Source organism: Convolutriloba macropyga, chromosome 3 (genome assembly GCF_964194025.1).
Source record: "Convolutriloba macropyga chromosome 3, txConMacr16.3, whole genome shotgun sequence".
Taxonomy (NCBI): Eukaryota; Metazoa; Xenacoelomorpha; order Acoela; family Convolutidae; genus Convolutriloba; species Convolutriloba macropyga.
In genome coordinates, this window is record NC_134470.1 from 13,951,912 (window position 1) to 13,972,405 (window position 20,494).

Genomic DNA, 20,494 nt, shown 5'->3' on the forward strand with positions numbered 1-20,494 from the left:
CCGCTAACTAGATAAATTGTTGCTGTTGTAGAAAAAAAGCGGTTCTGTCATTACCGAGACTGACTTACAATCCACGAAAAATAGGCTAAGATTGATTTGTGTTAAAAAAAAATAAAAAATTATTTTTAAAGTCTTAACAGCCATTAAACTCAAAAGCTTTCATAAGAATTCAATGAATACGCTCAGCTATGCCACGATGTCAATACAAGGATATTTATGATGCCTACGTAATCAATAAGACATCACAATATGTCTTGTGACTATGAAAAAAAAACAACAAATACAGGCAAAAACCAAAATTTCTTTAGAAAAATGGAAGAAGAAAGTGTTGAAGCCATTTAAACCATATTTTTTTCTCAGAAAGTTTTATCTGTGATCCTTTGGACGTCTTCACTAAAAAAAGATGTAGCCATCAATATTAGGATGACGTGAAAAGATTTCAAAATGAACCAATAAAACGAAATGTCCAAAACTTTTTTTTTAAAATTTAAAATCTTGTGGCATTGAAGACGTATAACCAATAGTTATTTAATAAAGCCGCCAATGAGATTAACTTATGTTGCAGTGGTATGAAGGAGTTCAATCCTGTTTTTACAGAGACGAACTTACAGTTCACAAAAATAAGTTTATGATTTACTAATTTTAAAAACTTTCAAAAATTTATTTTCAAAGTCTTAACAGCCATTAGCTGTCCACTCACAGCACTAGATAGGTTCACCTAATGCTCATTAGCAAGTCTATTGCACCTTTAGTCAACAAGTTTATGCCATAGGATTATAAAACTTTAGTAAAACCTCAAAAAATAAATCATAATTTCATTTGAAATTACGAAATTTGAGGTACGAGTCCAAAAAAGAACATGAGCGATCCCCTCGAAACAAATTTTTTGTTCATTGGGCTTCATCTGATCGTAAAAAAGGTTTGTCATTAACGGAGCTTCGAGATTAAAAGTGTGTAGTAGTCTCTAGGTGACTTGAAAAAACAAAAAAAAATGCAAAATTTTCTAAGAAAAAAGAGCTCCCAAACCTAATTCGAATTTTTTCTTTATATATTAAACTTCCCTCTAAGACTAGAACTAGTCTTTATTATCTCCTTTCGTCTATTAAAAACCTAAAATTGATTTACTTTTTGGCGTGAAATCTAGTTATGAATTAAATTTTTCGTAGAAAAAACGTTAATTCGAACGAAAATTACGGTAAAAGTGAACAAAGTGAACCAAATATCCAGTGTTCACATGAAATTTTAAACCTCGATAACTCCTCGAAAAAAACGAAATTCAAAAAAATCTTTTTAATTTCCAATTCTACGCTGGACGAGCTTTTTAATGATACCACGCACATTTCTCTACGATGAATATATCGGTCGGCCAAAATTCACGGAACAAAAAAAACCCATTTGAGTATATAGTTCCTCCCCCCCACAAGTGGGGTCGAAACAATAAATGTTTCAGCAGTTAGATTTGGTTAACCAATAATTTTGGCTAGCACAAAAACTGATCCCGAAGGCGCAAAAATTTCAGGTGTGGAAACCAATATTTGGAGGAATCGCTAATCAGAAATCATTTCTTGGGTCGAGAAAATTTCTAAAAATTATGTAAAAAATGCGCTGATTTTTCAAAAAGTTCAGCACAAAATTCTTACATAATAATGCGCTGATATATGCTGAAATGCGCTGAAAGTTTGCAACAAAGGCGCCGAAAATTCAGCGCAATTCTTACAAAGTTTCAGTGCATTTCAGCGCATTATTATATAAGGTTTTTGCGCTGAACTTTTTCAAAAATGAGTGCGTTCAGCGCATTTCTGACTAAATATTGCGCTGAAACGGCGCTGACATCTCGACCCGGGTTCAGATCTGGCACCTAAGCCTGGCTATTACGACTTTAAATGAAATTATTTGATCCTTAAAAGACAGGGGCAAACAAATTTATGAGACTCTAACCTGAATTCCAATACTATGTTTTCTAGCACCCAGCCCACCGCCCACTGCTCCATTGGCTCCGCCACCTGAATGGGCAACAAACCCATTGAAGCTACCCCCTCCCCCGTTGATTCCCCCGGGAGAAGACTCCTCTTCACTACAACGTCGAGGGGACTCATCCGAAGTCTGGCTGTTGCGGGATGACGCGAGGGAACTGGCTGCTTTCTTTAGGATTTCGTCTATTTCCGAGGAGGGATCTAGCATGTCACACTCCATGGACTCAAGGTCAATGACCTAAAAGAGGACATTTTTCATTCACGATATTCGAATAAAACAATTTAAACTTCCACTGGTAAGAAAAATCTGAGGCTTTAAGACTAAATAGCAGGCTTTAAATTTCATTTCTACATATGATAGCTTACGGAACCATTAGATTTTGATTTCAAATATCAACTTTGCCAAAAAAAAACAATTATCAGATTTATATTATTTTTAGTCGTAAAATTTAAGGGATTTAGACCGGGTATTATTATAATTTACCCGCTGAAAAAAAACTGAATATCCATAACAAAAAAAGTTCTATGTAACTTGATAGTACCCGGTCCACGAGCAAGTAAGCGCTGAATCATGTTATTTCGGATCTCTATTTATACTATGGCTATATAATCTCGCCTGCCCTTCCCTTGTTGAGTAAAACTGAATGTCTGAAACCCTCTGAACAGATTGGAATGGAACAACATAATCGCTCTCAAATAACTGCGGCCCCAAATTTTACCATCGCTGGAAGATTATAATGGAGGAGAAGGGAATTAAATAACAATCGAAGCTCACGATTAGGTCCACAAAATTGATACGATTTTGTTCTTTCTATCTGTTGTGACGTCATCGTCAAAAAAGGACTACAGTTTTAAAGTTTTCTTATTTCGCCTTTATTTTCAGGATTTCTCTCATAGCTTTGTTCTTAATGGGTAACATTGGGCAAGCAAATTTAGAAACATCTAATTTATTATGAAAAAATGGGTCCCCTCCCAGTGACGGTCATATATTGCTTGAGTCCCATTGGGAATGTCAGTGAAATTGTTGAAAAAGCGCGTATAAACAAAACCAGTTGGGATTAAATAGCTGTAACAAATTTGAAAGAAAGCTGTTCGAAAATTGAGTGCATCTAGAAATATTTTGGGTTAGATTACCTCAGTGATGTTATGCCTGCTCCCTCTTCGTGGAGAGGGCACACAGCACTGTTGTTGGTTATCCACCTGGGGTGAAGATTGAGGCTGCGGTGATTGCTCTTCCTGCTGACTTTGTTGTCTACAGACATTGTTGATGTTGTTGTTACTGTTGCTAATGTTGTTGTTGTTGTTTGTTGTGATGCTACCTGATGAACAAGGTATAAGGGGATCTTCTTCTTCGATTGTTGTGTGGTTTGAGTGGGGGGCACCTGTCATGTCTGCCAAACTAAACAACAACAAAAGTGTTGACAAAAGGATCATTCGCGATTGATCAGGACTGATTAGTAAAGACCACACATATGACAATCATAAACATCTCTCGAACGACAGGCGGGGAGTAATTTAGTTTAGGAGTGTAGCTCAGAAAGTTTTTTATGGGTGCAAAAAATCCTCCGACCTCACCCGGGTTCGAACCTCAGACCTGCAATATAGCACTCACACATCTTAATCACTCAGCCACTAAGCCTAGAACACGAGTGGCTCATAACCACTTCTTTATTAGCATCAAACTTTGTAGAAAGCATAAGAATAAACTCAATAGAAATTTCATAACCAGATAGCGCTAGTTAAGTCAAATAATTTAGGTCAAGTTAGACAGGTTAATTAGGTGTTTGAAATAAGCATTCTTTCGTAAAGGGTTTTTGTTGCGAAGGCGCCAGAGAGGGGAGTTGAGTGATATATCTTAAACAAACAAATTGATGAACAAAAGCATATCGAGCTGTCGATATATTTCATTTACTTAGCAAAGTGCATTTGTGCATCAGGCCAAAGTCGAAATGAGTGATTTAAGTTTAGATGAAAACTAGAGAGCGAACATTTGAAGTGAACTAGATACTTTGAACAAAATTGGAATTTCAATTTGAACCAAATTAAAGTGTGATTTCAATTTTACAAAATAATTGGCAACTCCAAACTTGGTACACTCAACTCTTTAAGTTATAATCGTCATTGGAATCTGAGATTTTGTGGGGATATTCCCCTTATGGTTGTTGATATATAATAGGGATACGCAGCCGTATATACGTTTCTGATGTGAGTTATTAGCACCGGAAGTGGTGTTATTCGACGGTTTTTGATACTTTGCAGTATAATTTTGATAGTTTATGGATAAAATAACGGTATAAACCAGTCGTACTAGCATGTACTTTGTGCAAAAATGTATTGGCTAATCATGGAAATGGTTTAGAAAGTTGTGGAAGAAATTTATTAGAGTTTTGTTGACTTAAAGCAAATAAAAAGGCAGTTTATCAGTTTTTCCAAATACCCTACCGATAAAAAGTTGTCCGACCCCCCGGGATAGGAGGGAGTTATTGGTTGATAACTGGTCAATGATGGGGAGGTATCCCTAGTGGTCCTCTGTTGCGAGAATAATTTCCAGCCGAATCCGACCACCCACCCTCCAGCTATTAACACCGGAATTAGTGTGATTTGAAGGTTTTTAGGTATTTTACTGTGAAATACGAATCTTTGAGTCAGAAATAAGCCAATTAATCAGTTGTAATGTCCTGCATGTATGAATTAATGTTTTTGCATGATCTTGGGAAGGGTTTAGGATGTAAAATGGCGATTTTTTGAGTATATTGGTAATTATCACAGGAATGTAGTTAGCACCTAAATTGAAATAGTATTTTTTCGAAAAGTTGACGTCGGATTGACCTGAAAATTGGGGGATAGACTAATTTGGGTACAAGGAATCCGATTTTAATGTCAGATTTGACCCCACACCAACCTGCACGGAACTAGCGCACGCCGGTGCTGCGGAACGTAAAATTTGAATTGCTCGTGGAGTATTGGTAGTAGCCCTATGATTTTTGGAGGGTTAGTGTAACTTTTCAAGGGCTTTCGATTGGTGATACTTTCAACCCCAGATTCCGACCGGAAGTCGGTGCTTCGGGACAACCCGAGTGCCGAACACTGGAAATTGGCCTTTTTGAGCGGCCGAATGACTTTGAAATGGTATTAATATGATAACCTGAGACAGTTAGTGACAAAAAATAACCACCCCGGTCAATTTTGACGAACTCGAATTTTTCGGGTTTCGGCACCCACCACTCGTTAAAAATTTTCAAATTGCAAACGACTCGCAACGGCTGATCCATTGGTCATGAAACTTAGCAGGCAAATTGGTGGCACCCTATAGTTACTAGAAAACTTTACCCGAAGACGTTTTGACCACTACTCCGCAAGTTATTAAGTTCCGAAATTTGGGGTCATCCGGGAGGTCGATGAAAAGTGTGCGCGGTCATTGCTCGCGTTCTATTAAGAGTTAGGTCATAAAAATTGGTGGGTAGGTGTAACTATGGAAGGACTTTCCGCGCCAATAGTTGTTTTTACCGAGTTGACCCTTCATCTTCGACTATTGACCTCTAATTGACCTCTAGAGGTCAAATTTTTGGGTTTTTGGGAAATTTTGGTTCTTGACTAATTTTTGTACGGGGGATTGCATGGAATGCTGGGAGAAGCATACCAATCCATTATTTTAGCTTTAGCGAGCATTAATTAGCGATATATTTACCCATGGAGACCAATAGTCTTTGAATCACAAAAGCGACAAAATTGACTTGGCGCCAAATTTGTGTGCACAAATAAGGGCGATAAGGACCGCGGACTTTGACGTTAATCTGTTTGTTTAGTAAAGGGAACTCCTCCTGCGGATGTATCAATCTGTCAGAATGACTTACGGTGTTTACTTAAGTTCCAAGAGTGTATTTAATTAAGATGAGATAAAGCGGAGTGGGTTTGTTTACATAAGAGCCCAAAAGTCGTGTACTTAAGATAAGAAGAAAATTGAACAATGGTTGCTAGCAGTTGAATGACAGAGCATAATTTGATATTGGTTGTTTGCATAGCAAACAAAGCCCTCCCACAGAATGTGACAAATTTAAGTGTAAGTTGCATTGTTTACTTAAGAGATTAAAGTTTGTTTGCTTAAGATAAGAGCGTATTGGTTGAGTATAAATTGAAGTGACACAGAGAAATTTAGAGAGAGAGAGAGAGGCAGATTTTGGAGTTTTTGGGAGAACTTCAGAAGTTTGGATTCGCACAAGCGAGAGATAGTAGTTGGTTTAGTGGGACTAAACTGTAAAAGATAGTGTGAAAAGCAGGGAAGAGCTTGAGAGTGAGGTTGAACTCTGGAAGTTTGTAGTTGCTACACCAGTTGGGATACTGTGAGTTGTTTTGATTTATTTCATTTGGGAAGTGAACCACGGATATTGGTATTATTATTGTAATTACTATTATAAATTGTCTTGAATTTATCTTTTCCATCGATGTGCAAGTAATTTCTTTACACACGTTATCCATATAACTAGAATTGATATTACGAGCCCCATTGTGAATTAACTTATTTCAAGGCAATCTAATTTGCAACAGCTTACAAGAGTGGAAGAGGGGAAATCGCAGAGTAACAAAGTAACGCTTGCTTCACCAAAAATAAACCTTTGGTTTATTTTATTTGATCGATCTTCTGGGCGACAGAGTCCCCTCACTGTTGAGCCTAGCAGAAATTCAGAAGACGACAGTGGCGCTCCTGGGTGGGCTTCGTTTCTTTGTTAATTTTTGCTGTGGATTAATTTCTGATTAATTCGAGAGCGTGCGTATTTTTCGTCGGATAAACTGCTGAGAGCACACCGACAGTTGATTTAAGTTTGCGATTTGACTTACCAATAGGTTGATTAAGTTTGGTTATCAATTGGTGAAGCGCTTTTCTTCACCAGGCTACGAAGTTTGGGAGGTTTGGCGCGAACATTATTTGAGCACTGGCATGAAATTGGGATGGACGGAAGAAGAGATGATGAAGTGGTTGCCTACAAAATTGTGTGGGTGGGCCTTGAATGCAGTAAGTAATTTACCCAGAGGTTATTGGCGGTCGACTCCAGGGAAGCAAGCATGGACACTGACAGAGACGTTGTATCAGTTTGACATACGATTGTCCGACAATCCACTTTTTTATGAGCGAAGCTATAATATGTTCGTTAGAGGGAAAGCGGGAAGTAGGGCAGAATTAATTGGAACCAGTGACACTATTGACACTATGGATCAGAGAACGGGACAGCAGTATGCTCAAAGGCAAGTGATTGATACAATTAGAAGCGTTGACAGTTCTTTAATTGATGAAATTCGGCAACCTGGCAAAAGTTCTGAAGGGTTTGGCATTGGGTCCAGCAGTTGTGTATCACGAAAAGAAGCCTTTAGTGAAGATCTGTTCGGAGAAGTTGAAGATACGAGAGTTGCTGAAAGTGGTAGTGGAATAAGAATTCCTAATTGCGGCGATGAAGTGCAAAATGGAAATGAGGCGGAGTTCACGGAGGAAGTTTGTGGTCAAACAAATCAAGAAATTTCTAGAGCAGCGCTGAGCGAAAATGAAAACAGTGGCCTTAGAGAAATTCCGACAGAAGAAAAAGTCATTGAGCGGAGAGTTGAATCTTGTGGACCAGTTGAGCATCATGCTATGGAAAACAGTTACGTACTGTCACCAGAGTATGAGGAGATAAGCGATGAACAGTTGGATGATGACTATTTGTTTGAAGATGCTTCGGATACAGATTTTTCGGATGTAGAGGAATTTGATGACAACGATGAGAGGAGTTTTGCCGCGAGTTTGAACTCAGTTATATGCGACAGCGTAACTGCAATAGCGAGCGACTTTGGCGGTGGTGTTAAAGCTAGCAGAAGCGATTTGTTGGGAGCCTGGGCCTTGATGAAGTTAAAGACAGGAGATTTGGACCAGAAGTTCTGCAATGCAACAAACGTTGCTGATGAGACACAGATGTGTACAACGGAGGGCACTGTGGACACTTTGGAGAATTGGACAAGTTCTGGAGGGATTGATCGGCAGTTGGTGTCTGAAACACAGAAGGGTCAAAACGAGAAGGCAGCAGGTGACCGAAGTAACTTCGCACAGTTGGGAAAGGAGCTAGAGAAATGGGTGCAATCGCAATTGAGTGAAAGTCAGCTTAATAGTAGTGTTTTGGTCAAACCAACGGATGAGCATCAAGGGGACAGCGTTGGAGTTGACGGAACAGAAAAATCTGATCAGAAGTCAATGGCTACAGTGTTGCAGAGATGAGTTCATGATGGTCAAAAGCCTAGGAGGGAGGACTCTAGACGGTTTTCGATGGAAGTTGAGCAAAAAGTGGAGAGAAGAATTGTATCGCGATTTCCGGAGATTGCAAGGCTGTTGCTGGAGAACCGAGCATTGAGCCGGAAAGAGAGGTGGAGCCGTTTGGAAGCATCAGGACCGCAGTCATGGCAGGATCACAGGAGAAATTGCAGCTACAGTGGAAGAAGAGGTGGACATCCATTCAAGCATCAGAGGAAGAAGGTTTTCATGAACAGATGCACGAGTGTATGATTAGAGGGACGTTGACAGCTAAGTTATTCAAGTTTTTTTATCCCAATTGTTGCCCACATTGTTTTAATCTAATTTATTAGGATAATTTGATCATGCACTATAGCCGTAGAGAAATTTGTTTTAAAAAAAAGATGATATAAGGAAATAAGTTGATTTCGTAGATCTATTTTTAGATTTGATTTTTTAGTGATTTTGGGGTTCCCGGGAAGGATGTTTGTCAGAGGCAATAGAGTTTGATCAAAAATCAATTTTGATGAATTAGGTAGAATATGAAAAAATGTGAAATTGCAGGAGTGTTTTCCAATCTGACTTAATCAACGGCTATTGATAATTTTGGTGCAGTTAGTTTATATTAACCCGGAGCTAAAGCTAAGTGGTTCACTTCACTAGGTGGAAAATTACTAAAGTACCTAGGAGTAAGTTAATCGGGTCACAGGATAAGGTTTTGCAATTATTCGGGAGAATAATAATCTAGGAGGGAGGAGTGTAGAAAGCATAAGAATAAACTCAATAGAAATTTCATAACCAGATAGCGCTAGTTAAGTCAAATAATTTAGGTCAAGTTAGACAGGTTAATTAGGTCTTTGAAATAAGCATTCTTTCGTAAAGGGTTTTTGTTGCGAAGGCGCCAGAGAGGGGAGTTGAGTGATATATCTTAAACAAATAAATTGATGAACAAAAGCATATCGAGCTGTCGATATATTTCATTTACTTAGCAAAGTGCATTTGTGCATCAGGCCAAAGTCGAAATGAGTGATTTAAGTTTAGATGAAAACTAGAGAGCGAACATTTGAAGTGAACTAGATACTTTGAACAAAAATGGAATTTCAATTTGAACCAAATTAAAGTGTGATTTCAATTTTACAAAATAATTGGCAACTCCAAACTTGGTACACTCAACTCTTTAAGTTATAATTGTCATTGGAATCTGAGATTTTGTGGGGATATTCCCCTTATGGTTGTTGATATATAATAGGGATACGCAGCCGTATATACGTTTCTGATGTGAGTTATTAGCACCGGAAGTGGTGTTATTCGACGGTTTTTGATACTTTGCAGTATAATTTTGATAGTTTATGGATAAAATAACGGTATAAACCAGTCGTACTAGCATGTACCTTGTGCAAAAATGTATTGGCTAATCATGGAAATGGTTTAGAAAGTTGTGGAAGAAATTTATTAGAGTTTTGTTGACTTAAAGCAAATAAAAAGGCAGTTTATCAGTTTTTCCAAATACCCTACCGATAAAAAGTTGTCCGACCCCCCCCCCGGGATAGGAGGGAGTTATTGGTTGATAACTGGTCAATGATGGGGAGGTATCCCTAGTGGTCCTCTGTTGCGAGAATAATTTCCAGCCGAATCCGACCACCCACCCTCCAGCTATTAACACCGGAATTAGTGTGATTTGAAGGTTTTTAGGTATTTTACTGTGAAATACGATTGTTTGAGTCAGAAATAAGCCAATTAATCAGTTGTAATGTCCTGCATGTATGAATTAATGTTTTTGCATGATCTTGGGAAGGGTTTAGGATGTAAAATGGCAATTTTTTGAGTATATTGGTAATTATCACAGGAATGTAGTTAGCACCTAAATTGAAATAGTATTTTTTCGAAAAGTTGACGTCGGATTGACCTGAAAATTGGGGGATAGACTAATTTGGGTACAAGGAATCCGATTTTAATGTCAGATTTGACCCCACACCAACCTGCACGGAACTAGCGCACGCCCGTGCTGCGGAACGTAAAATTTGAATTGCTCGTGGAGTATTGGTAGTAGCCCTATGATTTTTGGAGGGTTAGTGTAACTTTTCAAGGGCTTTCGATTGGTGATACTTTCAACCCCAGATTCCGACCGGAAGTCGGTGCTTCGGGACAACCCGAGTGCCGAACACTGGAAATTGGCCTTTTTGAGCGGCCGAATGACTTTGAAATGGTATTAATATGATAACCTGAGACAGTTAGTGACAAAAAATAACCACCCCGGTCAATTTTGACGAACTCGAATTTTTCGGGTTTCGGCACCCACCACTCGTTAAAAATTTTCAAATTGCAAACGACTCGCAACGGCTGATCCGTTGGTCATGAAACTTAGCAGGCAAATTGGTGGCACCCTATAGTTACTAGAAAACTTTACCCGAAGACGTTTTGACCAATACTCCGCAAGTTATTAAGTTCCGAAATTTGGGGTCATCCGGGAGGTCGATGAAAAGTGTGCGCGGTCATTGCTCGCGTTCTATTAAGAGTTAGGTCATAAAAATTGGTGGGTAGTTGTAACTATGGAAGGACTTTCCGCGCCAATAGTTGTTTTTACCGAATTGACCCTTCATCTTCGACTATTGACCTCTAATTGACCTCTAGAGGTCAAATTTTTGGGTTTTTGGGAAATTTTGGTTTTTGACTAATTTTTGTACGGGGGATTGCATGGAATGCTGGGAGAAGCATACCAATCCATTATTTTAGCTTTAGCGAGCATTAATTAGCGATATATTTACCCATGGAGACCAATAGTCTTTGAATCACAAAAGCGACAAAATTGACTTGGCGCCAAATTTGTGTGCACAAATAAGGGCGATAAGGACCGCGGACTTTGACGTTAATCTGTTTGTTTAGTAAAGGGAACTCCTCCTGCGGATGTATCAATCTGTCAGAATGACTTACGGTGTTTACTTAAGTTCCAAGAGTGTATTTAATTAAGATGAGATAAAGCGGAGTGGGTTTGTTTACATAAGAGTCCAAAAGTCGTGTACTTAAGATAAGAAGAAAATTGAACAATGGTTGCTAGCAGTTGAATGACAGAGCATAATTTGATATTGGTTGTTTGCATAGCAAACAAAGCCCTCCCACAGAATGTGACAAATTTAAGTGTAAGTTGCATTGTTTACTTAAGAGATTAAAGTTTGTTTGCTTAAGATAAGAGCGTATTGGTTGAGTATAAATTGAAGTGACACAGAGAAATTTAGAGAGAGAGAGAGGCAGATTTTGGAGTTTTTGGGAGAACTTCAGAAGTTTGGATTCGCACAAGCGAGAGATAGTAGTTGGTTTAGTGGGACTAAACTGTAAAAGATAGTGTGAAAAGCAGGGAAGAGCTTGAGAGTGAGATTGAACTCTGGAAGTTTGTAGTTGCTACACCAGTTGGGATACTGTGAGTTGTTTTGATTTATTTCATTTGGGAAGTGAACCACGGATATTGGTATTATTATTGTAATTACTATTATAAATTGTCTTGAATTTATCTTTTCCATCGATGTGCAAGTAATTTCTTTACACACGTTATCCATATAACTAGAATTGATATTACGAGCCCCATTGTGAATTAACTTATTTCAAGGCAATCTAATTTGCAACAGCTTACAAGAGTGGAAGAGGGGAAATCGCAGAGTAACAAAGTAACGCTTGCTTCACCAAAAATAAACCTTTGGTTTATTTTATTTGGTCGATCTTCTGGGCGACAGAGTCCCCTCACTGTTGAGCCTAGCAGAAATTCAGAAGACGACAAACTTTATTGCGCAATGAGAGCATAATTGACATCACTCAAAAATGAAGAAATGAAGCGTGAAAAAATCACCTGAGAAGTCACAGAATGTTCTAGAATGTTCTTCGAAATCATATCAATGTTACCTGACAAAGTAATGCGGATCATCAATTGAGTCTTGCTGTAGAGAACTCCACCACTTATACTCCAAGTCACTGTCTTGCTCATCGGGTGTCGGAGTGCCTGGATTAATCACAATTTCGGGTTCAATCACCATCGGCAAATTGGTCGGCCTGTTTCGCACATCCTCGTGCATTTCCTGTGTGTGAACTTGCGCTGTAACTTGCAAATTGCCACCGGTGGCCGAAAACTGTTTGGTGTCATCATTCGTCGAATTTGATTGGACTGGGCATATTTCGACAGTTGTGCATGGAATCTGATGGATTAGCGATACTGGGCACTGCTCTTGTGATTGGTTGTTTGAGATTGCTTCGCTCTTTTCTGATTGGTTGCTTCTAAGAATGGTGACAGGTGGGTTGGCCAATGGTGATGGTCGAATAGACCAACCCGATGATGGAGTATTTTTGAAGCCATTGTTGTTGTGGTTTTCTTCTAAAACACGTATCTATATTCAATTTCATTTCATCTACAGAACATTTCATTTTAAGTAAGCTGAACAGAACATCCTTTCAAACAGAAAAACTCTGAGGGCGTGAATTCAGATTAGTCTCTATTTTTGAAGCCACAAAGTCTTTAAAGTCAACGTATGCGTTAATTTAGACTCATTCCTAAATATTAAAACAAAAGGACTGACAATTCGGTCACAAAATTATGATACCTTATGTACTCAAATGCAACAAGACGGCTCGTGCGAGACTGCGCGTAGCACAGAATGTTCCATGTCTCAAGTTTGTGAAAAAAAAAATTTTGTTCTCAGAAAAAATTTTTTGACTATTAATTTTGCAAAACTCAAATCGAAACAATTTTTCAGAGCAACCTTGATTGCAACTTTCTTTAATATGAAAACAAAAGAAAAATCAACAGCATTTTACGTAAATTTAACTCAAATTGAGGCACCTATTCTGTTCCAAAATTAAAAACTTTAAATGATGGATTGTGATTGAAGAAGGCAAATTGCAAAAAAGAACTGTTTCATTTTTTAAGATGAGAAAAATATAAATTCCATAGTTTTTTACTCGATTTTGGAACCTCTTTCATAGAAAAATATGATTGGTCACCTTAGAGTAGTTAAACAAGGAATTGACAGGCAATATGGTAACTTTCAGAGTTAACCATTTAGTTCACATGCCCTATATTAAAGCTTGCTTCAATTCTTGCGAGTAAAAATTGAAGACCAATTTCACTTTTCTGGTACCGTCGGATTAGCTAGAATAGCGATATAAACACAAATTTAGGAAAATGTAAAATTCGAAAGATCTACATTGAAATTTCTGTTCGATGAGCATATTCGCATGATTCCACTAGAACTATCTACGTGAAATACACTGATTAGCAAAATTGACCTTGTACGTCAACAAATTTGTCATTTATTTTTGTTATTCCTCGACAGAGTTTGGGACAAAATTCTTTTGTATAGTTTTATTTCCTCCTCGTATGATTATAATTCAATTTTCTATTTGAAATCTCGGTGGCCCAATTGAAGTCCAATGAAATTCCACACTGGCTCAAACCTGATTGTTTGTTGAAAATCTACCTTCAGTGATGATTTGTTTGCTTCTGATGAGAGGTCTGGCCTTGCGTCTGGCCACATTGTGCATGGCCATGCCGCCCACCACCCCAGAGGGAGCTGCTCCCACACCCCCTCCCACACACATAGCAGAGCTCTCCTGTTCGTCCAGGGAGAGAGATGGCTCAGTGGAGGAAGAGGTGGACTGCTGCATGTCTCCATATCTGTAGCAAAATGATACCTTCTGGTCTTAGCTACACTTAGTAACAAAAGTAAACGGTCAAACAGCAAAATTTCAAAGACAACTGTCAGTTTTTGAAGCGCATTTTTAGTAACAGTCCGATTTCTGTTTTCGTTGTATTTTTGTTTGAATCCACTGCAAATGGGTAGAACTTTGCTTTACTGAATTTTTTTAAAAAATGACAAATATACGTAGGATAAATTTCAGATTGTTTGCCGGTTTTACATACAGTAGGTTGCGTTTCAAGATTAAATCTGTTCATTATGATCATGCCGCCATCGTTTGAGTTGATCATAAGAGTTTTATGATCGAGATAAACAGATGAACAAATTTCACGTGAAACTCAATTTTCTGCTTCTTACTAAATTGGCCATTTTCTCTCTGGGTTTTTCCGTAACTATAGTCAATTTTCTCTAACTTAAGTGAAGTAAAATTATATCGATTCTCAGTCGATTCATATAAAATACGAGGAAAGCAGAAATCCTGTTTCAAAAATTGGCAATGCACTAAGTAATTTGCTACTTGAATGTTTAATTTCGTTAGCGAGGTTATAACATGACTTAATCTAATATGACCTCACTACAGGTAAGCCTTGATTTTTCAAAGCTGATTTTTTCTTTTGATGTTTTTCAAAGGCCTTGATAAGAGACACAAAAACATTGTAAACCAGATCAAGGTATAAGACCCAAGTTACATCTTGTCCTACCAACTACGAGCTTATTGTGCAAAGGTTTTGCTGATCATAATATTGTCAAGATATTGCCATGACAAATGCCAGGATAACATCAAGCTATGAACAAACCTGTTAAATATTTGGATGCGCATCAAGGAACAAGATCTAGGCAAGATAGTCAAGAAAAGTTAATTATACGCTAGCAAATTATGTCAACTTTCAATTCCCTTAATCCTATAGCACTTGTTTTTATTTTACGTCCGAACTTTTAAAAACAATTGTTCCGAATCTCTGTATATGGTATTATTCCCCCAAAAGGGGTCTATTGTCAAGAAAAATTTTAAGGAAATTCATTTTGAAATGCTATTCTCCCATGTACTGGTACAACAAAAAACTTTAATTGATAATACCAATAAAATCACTCGAACCTCATAGAAACGAACTGATTTCTGTCAAAAAGCCCCCATTGTTTTTCCTAACTGCAACCTCACTTAGTTCCCAAAAACTGCGTAGAAAATACAAAATATTGCTCAATAAGTTTGCAAATCTTGGCCTGCAAAAACTGTAATTTTGAAAAAAAAGCATTTGTAAGGAAAAACGGATTCAAGTTCCAACTTGGTTGTTAGGTTGATATAATACTTTTGACAGTGCCTTTACAGGAGTTTAAAGTTGAAGATTAAAAAATTTTCACAATTTTCCGATCCTACCCAGCCACTTTGCGCCACAGTATTGGTGTATCCTGAGCAATGTAACAGTCGATGGATTGCCGAATAGCAACCGATATAAAAACAGCAGGTCTGATTCTTGTTCCCACGTTATCTTTGATTAAAAAGTAGCTGAGACGCCATCAAAATTTGATAGCAACAAACTTTTGGACAAAAAATATATCGGTCAATCGACTCATCATCTCGAACTCCAAGAACTTTTAAAAAATTGGTCAGCGTAATATGCACTTCTACATTTCGCAAAGAAAACGGGGAATTATAATTTGTAACTTACAAAATTCAACCGTTCAACGCCAAATTTCTTTTGGCTCCAAAAATTCCGGTCCCTGAAGACAAAAATTACATAAAAATGCACCTCGCTCGTTGAGCTCCGTTTTGGATAATTCAGAGACAAAATCAGGCGATAAATTTGGCAGCAATTAAAAAAGACGAATTAAAGAGCCATATCAGTTCAAAATTGCGGCTCAACTAAATATTTGGGATACTTTAGACGTGAAGTCCCGTTTTTGCCTGAGGCGCTTTCAAATTATATCTTAATCATTTTTGGCATTAAGTGTTGTGGCAATCAGGTCCCACCGGCATCATTGGCAAAACAGATAAAAATTACGTAGTTAACAAAAATCAGAAAAAACAAATAACTATCTCAAAGTTTTCGTGCCATTTTTAAATGACTAAGCTTAAAATACAATTTTGCAAACGCTATTTTATGTGCGAGGATAAAAAGAAATGCAAACAATTTAGAACCGAATAATTTTTCGAGCCCAGATTGGAAGCACAATAATTCAAAATATTAGCAAGTATTATTGTTTGGTTTTTCACACGGATTAAACTAAATGACCGCTTAGAATGACTATTGCATTGCCTTAATAGCCATAATTTGGCAGGACAGAAAAACAAAAAGGTCGCAAGGAAACAACAAAACCCGAAAGAAATAAAAAAAAAACTTGAATGTTTTGCATCTAATCGGTGCTTCTTTATTTTTTCCGAAATTAAAAATATAGCCGACAGATTGCCGGAAAACAGCCACGATAGACGCTTCTGACCTCCCATGAACTGAAACAACTGAAGAAATATGATAGACAGATCGACCACCAGTCATTTAATAGACCAGCAGACTTTTTGGGTTAGATTTGGACTGTAAATCTGACAAATCAGGTCGTAAGAATCATCGACGGAGACGACGAACTAAAACACATAACAAGACAAGTCCTGACGTACAATTTAAAGAATTTTCCTTGACTATACAAAAACTAGACATAGAACGGACAATGAATTAATTGTCAAACCATTTTCCAAAAAATCAGATCAAAAAAAATTTTAAAAAACAGAAAATCAAAGTCAAAATACCGCATGTGAACAAAAAACCACTAGCGAGATATGGAAATTTGGTTCAAAATAAACTAGGTCTAGAATGAACTATGAATGGATGGGGAAAACCCTTTAGAAAAAAAACTGTCCAAAAAATCGAAAAAGCAGTAAAAGTCAAATAATAATAATAATAATAATAATAATAATAATAATAATAATAATAATAATAATAATAATAATAATAATAACAATAATAATAATAATAATAATAATAATAAAAATAATAATAAACATAGCTGGCAGATTGCCAGAAAATAGCCGCAATAGATTCGTAGATCGGCTGTCTTAAAAAAACATTAAAAAAGACAGACCAAAAAAATTCGTCTTTTCATTGAAGGCTGATCTGTTATATTTTGATTAAAAATCTGTATAAGTTATTGCTGCCTCTATAAGCTGATCTCAAATAACCTTCATTTAGAGTGACACACACCCATTTGACCTTATCTCTTTGAATTAAAGTAAATAAAATTCAATTTTAAAGTGAGGAAGTCATTTTTGAGAGTGAGGTAAGTCAAGTGTGACCAAAAATTTAATCACGCGCATGAACAAAAAAACTCGCTCCACTAAGAGCGAAAAATGAGGTCACACATGCAGTTCAGTTGAAATTGCATGAACGAATAAACAAAAACTGGCTGTGACGTCATATGGTCGTAACAAAAATCATGACGACGAAATAAAAAAAACCAAGAGAAGGCTAATAATAGCCCCAGCTATCGCTGTGCGGCTATTAATAAAAATAATAATAATAATAAAAATAATAATCGTAAAATTAATAATAATAAAAATAACAATAATAATAATAATAATAATAATAATAATAATAATAATAATAATAATAATAATAATAATAATAATACTAATAATAATAATAATAATAATAATAATAATAATAATACTAATAATAATACTAATAATAATATTAATAATAAAAATAATAATAATATTAATAATAATAATAATAGTAATAATAATAATAATAATAAAGATTTAGGATAAAGTAATCCACGGGTTCACATCAGGCTATTGAGTTCCTGAAAATTTATGATTCATTTAAGTTAAGATGAGTTTCTTCAAGTCCCTACAGTTATTGCAGCTACACAAAAGACGCCAAGTGCAAGGGTCTCATTCGTTGTATCGGGATATGAAAAATCGTTCGTAGGGTTCCAGAAGTCTGCTTTTGTGATCTTGATCATGCAGGATATCATATTTGAAATATTCGTTGAACATATTTGCAAGGAGACAGGCTCGGTACCAAAAATCTGATTCACAGATCTTGAGTGAAATTGTTGCATGTGAAAAAAAAACCACTAGCGAGAAAGCGAATTTTTGTTTAAACACCTTCTCACTCTACTTTAAAATTAGAGCGAAAAATTTTACGCTGGAAAGCCACTCACTTTTTCACTCCATTTCCTGTTTTAGTGTGACCAAAATCACTACTCCAATTTGACTTCAAAAATCGAGAAAATGTGTGAATAGATCTTAAAAAAGGACAGCGCCCCAATACAGTTCAAATTCTTTGAATTGCAAAAAATCCATGATGTCCCAAATAATAGACGCTATCGCTTCGCGGCTATTGATGAGTCAAACGATTTATCATGAATTCCTAAAGCAACTACAAAGAAGAACAATAAAAACTCCGAAAGAAAAGCTTGAAATCATAAAAGTTATCAAACTGTGAGCAAAAACTCTAAAAACAAAGACTCTCAAAAATCATAATAATAATAATAATAATAATAATAATAACAATAATAATAATAATAATAATAATAATAATAATAATAATAATAATAATAATAATAATAATAATAATAATAATAATAATAATAATAAGAATAATAATAATAATAATAAACATAGCTGGCAGATTGCCAGAAAATAGCCGCAATAGATTCGTAGATCGGCAGTCTTAAAAAAACATTAAAAAAGACAGACCAAAAGAATTTGTCTTTTCATTGAAGGCTGATCTGTTATATTTTGATTAAAAATCTGTATAAGTTATTGCTGCCTCTATAAGCTGATCTCAAATAACCTTCATCTAGAGTGACACACACCCATTCGACCTTATCTCTTTGAATTAAAGTAAAAAAAGTCAATTTCAAAGTGAGGAAGTCATTTTTGAGAGTGAGGTAAGTCAAGTGTGACCAAAAATTTAATCACGCGCATGAACAAAAAAACTCGCTCCACTAAGAGCGAAAAATGACGTCACACATGCAATTCAGTTGAAATTGCATGAACGAATGAACAAAAAGTGGCTGTGACGTCATATGGTCGTAACAAAAATCATGACGACGAAATAAAAAAAAACCAAGAGAAGGCCAATAATAGCCCCAGCTATCGCTGTGCGGCTATTAATAGAAATAATAATAATAATAATAAAAATAATAATAGTAAAATTAATAATAATAAAAATAACAATAATAATAATAATAATAATAATAATACTAATAATAATATTAATAATAAAAATAATAATAATATTAATAATAATAATAATAATAATAATAATAAAAAAGATTTAGGATAAAGTAATCCACGGGTTCACATCAGGCTATTGAGTTCCTGAAAATTTATGATTCATTTAAGTTAAGATGAGTTTCTTCAAGTCTCTACAGTTATTCAGGTATTGCAGCTACACAAAAGACGCCAAGTGCAAGGGTCTCATTCGTTGTATCGGGATATGAAAAATCGTTCGTAGGGTTCCAGAAGTCTGCTTTTGTGATCTTGATCATGCAGGATATCATATTTGAAATAATCGTTGAACATATTTGCAAGGAGACAGGCTCGGTACCAAAAATCTGATTCACAGATCTTGAGTGAAATTGTTGCATGTGAAAAAAAAACCACTAGCGAGAAAGCAAATTTTTGTTTAAACACCTTCTCACTCTACTTTAAAATTAGAGCGAAAAACTTTACGCTGGAAAGCCACTCACTTTTTCACTCCATTTCCTGTTTTAGTGTGACCAAAATCACTACTCCAATTTGACTTCAAAAATCGAGAAAATGTGTGAATAGATCTTAAAAAAGGACAGCGCCCCAATACAGTTCAAATTCTTTGAATTGCAAAAAATCCATGATGTCCCAAATAATAGCCGCTATCGCTTCGCGGCTATTGATGAGTCAAACGATTTATCATGAATTCCTAAAGCAACTACAAAGAAGAACAATAAAAACTCCGAAAGAAAAGCTTGAAATCATAAAAGTTATCAAACTGTGAGCAAAAACTCTAAAAACAAAGACTCTCAAAAATCATAATAATAATAATAATAATAATAATAATAATAACAATAATAATAATAATAATAATAATAATAATAATAATAATAATAATAATAATAATAATAATAATAATAATAATAATAATAAGAATAATAATAATAATGAACATAGCTGGCAGATTGCCAGAAAATAGCCGCAATAGATTCGTAGATCGGCAGTCTTAAAAAAACATTAAAAAAGACAGACCAAAAGAATTTGTCTTTTCATTGAAGGCTGATCTGTTATATTTTGATTAAAAATCTGTATAAGTTATTGCTGCCTCTATAAGCTGATCTCAAATAACCTTCATCTAGAGTGACACACACCCATTCGACCTTATCTCTTTGAATTAAAGTAAAAAAAGTCAATTTCAAAGTGAGGAAGTCATTTTTGAGAGTGAGGTAAGTCAAGTGTGACCAAAAATTTAATCACGCGCATGAACAAAAAAACTCGCTCCACTAAGAGCGAAAAATGACGTCACACATGCAATTCAGTTGAAATTGCATGAACGAATGAACAAAAAGTGGCTGTGACGTCATATGGTCGTAACAAAAATCATGACGACGAAATAAAA

The 20,494-nt window shown here is 36.0% G+C and overlaps 1 protein-coding gene across 1 annotated transcript in view; it reads right to left on the minus strand.

Moving 5' to 3' along the window:
• The window catches only part of LOC142336542 (uncharacterized), a 127,690-nt gene that overhangs the window by 25,347 nt on the left and 81,849 nt on the right, over positions 1-20,494 (minus strand). Inside the window, exons 13-16 of the mRNA XM_075385450.1 lie at positions 13,686-13,882; positions 12,118-12,583; positions 3,108-3,372; positions 1,939-2,211 (exon numbers count right to left, since the gene is read on the minus strand). Coding sequence (XP_075241565.1) covers positions 1,939-2,211; positions 3,108-3,372; positions 12,118-12,583; positions 13,686-13,882 — 1,201 coding nt within the window. The remainder of the gene's footprint in view (positions 1-1,938; positions 2,212-3,107; positions 3,373-12,117; positions 12,584-13,685; positions 13,883-20,494) is intronic.